This window comes from Myotis davidii, unplaced genomic scaffold, assembly GCF_000327345.1.
Source record: "Myotis davidii unplaced genomic scaffold, ASM32734v1 scaffold32, whole genome shotgun sequence".
Classification (NCBI taxonomy): Eukaryota; Metazoa; Chordata; class Mammalia; order Chiroptera; family Vespertilionidae; genus Myotis; species Myotis davidii.
This window is the reverse complement of record NW_006286587.1, coordinates 1,225,456-1,229,133: the sequence shown is the minus strand read 5'-3', so window position 1 is coordinate 1,229,133 and position 3,678 is coordinate 1,225,456. Positions and strand designations below refer to the sequence as shown.

The 3,678-nt window shown below is 53.2% G+C and overlaps 1 protein-coding gene across 4 annotated transcripts in view; it reads left to right on the top strand.

Moving 5' to 3' along the window:
* LOC102763579 (leucine zipper putative tumor suppressor 3) overlaps window positions 1-2,690 on the top strand; it is a 10,768-nt gene extending 8,078 nt beyond the window's left edge. For 3 of the 4 annotated variants that reach the window (XM_015560246.1, XM_015560248.1, XM_015560249.1), the window contains one exon: window positions 1,667-2,688. In XM_015560246.1, coding sequence (XP_015415732.1) covers window positions 1,667-2,114 — 448 coding nt within the window. In that variant the 3' untranslated portion in view covers window positions 2,115-2,688. Of the gene's footprint in view, window positions 1-1,666 lie in introns of all 4 variants that reach the window. The other variant, XM_015560247.1, reaches the window with a different exon arrangement.
* The last annotated feature ends 988 nt before the right edge of the window (window positions 2,691-3,678 follow it).

Below are 3,678 nucleotides of genomic sequence, written 5' to 3'. Positions count from 1 at the left end.
TTCCCATGTCCCCAGACCAAAGAGGTTCTCAAAGCAGCTGTGGCCAGGTCCCTTCCCTTCCTGCACTGAGTGCCCTTCTAGCTCTACTACTGCCCCTCTGGGCAACCCACTGGGCCCTCCTCCAAGGAGGGAACAGGGAGAGGGCAGAGCGAGCCGGGGACTAGGGGCCCAGGCTCCCTTTGTTGGCCCTCCCTTGTTGGAGATGGAGGTGGCAGGCCTGTAGTGCCATGAGGTGCCCCAGCCCCTCATTGGGTCTGAGCTGCTACTGTTGGCTACTCTGTGTCCAGTAATGTTCTCTGTGCTCACCTCCTAGGCCATGTAACCTGAGGGGGTCTGCTGAAACTGATAGACCTTGGGCTCCTGGCCTCTCTCCTTCTTGCACTATTCTCCCTTCCTGGGCAGATTGGCAGGACAAGTGGGAGCAGATGGCCTGCCTGTGGTTGAGAGGGCTCCCTGCCCAGCCCCTCCCCACCAAGGTCTCTAGGGTTCAGGCCTCAGAGCCTGGCTTGGTCTGAGTGTGTGTCCATAAGTGTGCATTGAGGGAGGGAAGGGCTGGGGCTGGAGGCTCAGTGTCCAGGAAAGATTTGCCCTCCTGTTCCTGGAAGGGTCGCCTGGAGGCTTCTAAGCTCGCCCTCCCCACACCCGTCCCTGACCACGATCCAAGGGCAATAGCCTCATCTGCTTGGCCTGCCCACACACAGGGCCACTGTCTGGTTCTAACTACAGCTATTAAGTGCTACCTGCCTCTCAGGCACTCCCCTCACCCGTACTGAGGTCATGAGTGTCTGTGATGTCTTCCCCACTCCATTCCCCCAGCCTCCTTCTGCTTTCAGCTCAGAACATCGTCACCTCTTCCCTCAAAACTCACCTTTTCTTCCAGTAGAAATTTCTGCTTGATATCTGGTGCATTCACTGCCCACTTCCAAGCTCCACTGGGCCCAAACCTGAGCCTGAGGCCCTTGTTTTGGGGGGGTGGTTGTGATTGCCCTTGAAAGACAAGGCTGACCTTTGGGTCTCCAGGGCCCTGAGGTAGCCCAGGAAAGGCCTGACATGGCCATCAGTGGGGTTGGGGCATCTAATGTGACTTCCTCCTGTGTGGGCCCTCTCAGAGTCCATCTCCCCAAGGTAGGAAGGGAAAGGCAAATTTCTAATTCACCAGCAATAAAAATTGGAGGAGGCTTGGCCCTTAGCCCTTGTATTTCTCTCTTCACTCTCTTCCTCCCACCCCCAAGACTAGGTTTGGGGACTGGGTGGGGAGAGCTGGCAACTACTGTGAGCAAGTCCTCTAACCCCTGACCAGCCTCCTCCCATGACTGGTGACTGTTTAACAAGCTGTGCAGCCCCCATGAAAACAGGAGTGCCTCTCTGGCCTCTATCTCTTTGCACAGCCCCTTCCTGTGGCCCTCACCAGATCTCTGAACTGGGTTGGGGAGGGGGGGGCATGCTGGCAATCACTGCCGATTCCACTTACCCCTCGGTGGACCTGTCCCAGAATCTGGGCCTGGGCCAGAGGGGCAGGGAGAAGAGAAGGCATTAGTAGAAGAAGAAAAAAAAATATTAACAGACTCAGCTTTGGGACTTCCAACCACAAAAGAAATTATATATAAATATATATAAATATATATCTCTACCATATGTGATGGAAAGACTTTGTTTTCTTTTCCCACGGGGGTGGGGGCAGCCTCTCAGACTCAGGCCGGAACTCACTCACAAGCCTGCCCACCTACAGCTCTAACTACAGCCAGCACGTGGCGCCCCTCAGTGCCTCCACCAGCCACATTAACCGCATTGGCACTGCCGGCTATGGTAGTGGCAGTGGCAGTGGCACTGGCAGTAGTGGTGGTGGGTCGGGCTACCAGGACCTGGCCACCTCTGACAGTGGGCGGGCCTCTAGCAAGAGTGGGTCCTCCTCCTCCATGGGGCGGTCTGGCCACCTGGGATCGGGAGAGGGCGGAGGTGGAGGCCTGCCATTCTCGGCCTGCTCACCACCCTCGCCCAGTGCTCTGATCCAGGATCTCGAGGAGCGGCTGTGGGAGAAAGAGCAGGAGGTGGCCGCTCTGCGCAGGAGCCTGGAGCAGAGTGAGGTGGCGGTGGAAATGGAGAAAGCCTCTTGAGTGGCATTCTTTGACTTGTTTGTGTCTTTGCAGGTGAGGGGGTGTGGAGGGCAAAGCTGGAGTAAACATTTCCCAGAGGAGGCATGAGACGAGGTATTCACTGGGCCAGGCATGCCAAGAGGTTGGCTCAAAGTCCAAGCTCCTCCATGTTGCCCAGGAGGAGTCGTCGTCCCACATTTCTGGCCAGTGGGGCATTCTCTTCAGAGTTTCAAGCTGGTTCCAGCTCAAGATCTGTACACCAGGCTGCTGGCCAAAAAGACAGATGATGCAGGATAGCTAGATGCAGCCTGTAGTGGCCTGGACCACCTTATAGCAATGGGCTGATGTTTGAGGGTAGAATACATATTAATGAGTCTAAGAACCAGTTTGTAATTAGAGGGCCAAAAGGCAGAAATGACCCAAGTGTGCTGCAAGAAGAGAGTCGTCCTTTGAGGTTAAGTGCTGTCCTTTATGATAATTTTTTTTCTGGGTCTCTTACAAAGCCTGCCCCCCGCCACCCAATCAAGAATGTATTAGGTGCCCTGGCAGTAAGACTCAGTTGGTTGAGGGTTGTCCCATGCACTGAGAGGTTGCCAGTCGATTCCCAGTCACGGCACATGCCTGGGTTGCAGGCTTGATCTCCAATAGGGGGCATGCAGGAGGCAGCTTATCGATGTTTCTCTCCCTTCCTCTCTTTCTAAAATCAAAAAATTAAAAAAAAAAGAGACTCCATAGTTCAGATTTTTAAAAAAGACTATATGCTACAAGCAACCCAACCTGATTTACAGGACCTAAAACAGTGGCTTATTTTTTCTCACCTGACAAGTCTGGTAGGCATTCTACTTGTCATAGGTGTTGGTTCATCAAGGACTTAGACAGTTTATCCTCTTACTTTCACATTCTTGCTGTTGACACCATGCCACAGGTGGCTGCCACAGCTCCAAGAAGGCATTGAGACAGCACTACTTTATTATGAAATAAAAGCTTTCCCAGAACCCTACTTGCATGTTTTCCTTTAAATTTTGTTTGCCAAGACTTAGTCACATGTTCTTTCCATTTTAAGGGAGGCTGGGACATTGAGTATTTGTCAAAGAACAATAGGATTGCCTTGGCTGCCTCTGAGCAATGTGGTCCATCCCCAGGGGATGGACCCTTTGCTCTCTCTGAGTTCTGCAGGCAAAGACAGAATCATAATCAACAATTAACTGTGTGCCCTGGTCTGGCCCAAGTGAGAGAACCTCCCTGAGCAGTGGTGTCAGTCGTCTGAGGCCCCAAATGTTCACACCCAGGCAAACAGTGCCCTCTGCAGAGCTCAGGAGTTGGAATGCCAGCTTGCCCACCTCTTCCCTTGCAGTGAAGTATCCTGCCTACATTAGTCTTGTCTCCTAGACAAGATGGTGCCCAGGAGGGAGTATTAATTCTCAGGTCTCCTTTCTAGCCCTTAAGATGAGTGGATGAGCCTGGCTGGCATGGATCAGTGGTTGAGCCTGGATCTATGAACCACGAGGTCACAGATCCATACCCAGTCAGGGCACATGCCCAGGTTGCAGGCTCGACCCCCAATGTGGATCCCTGCTGTAGGAGG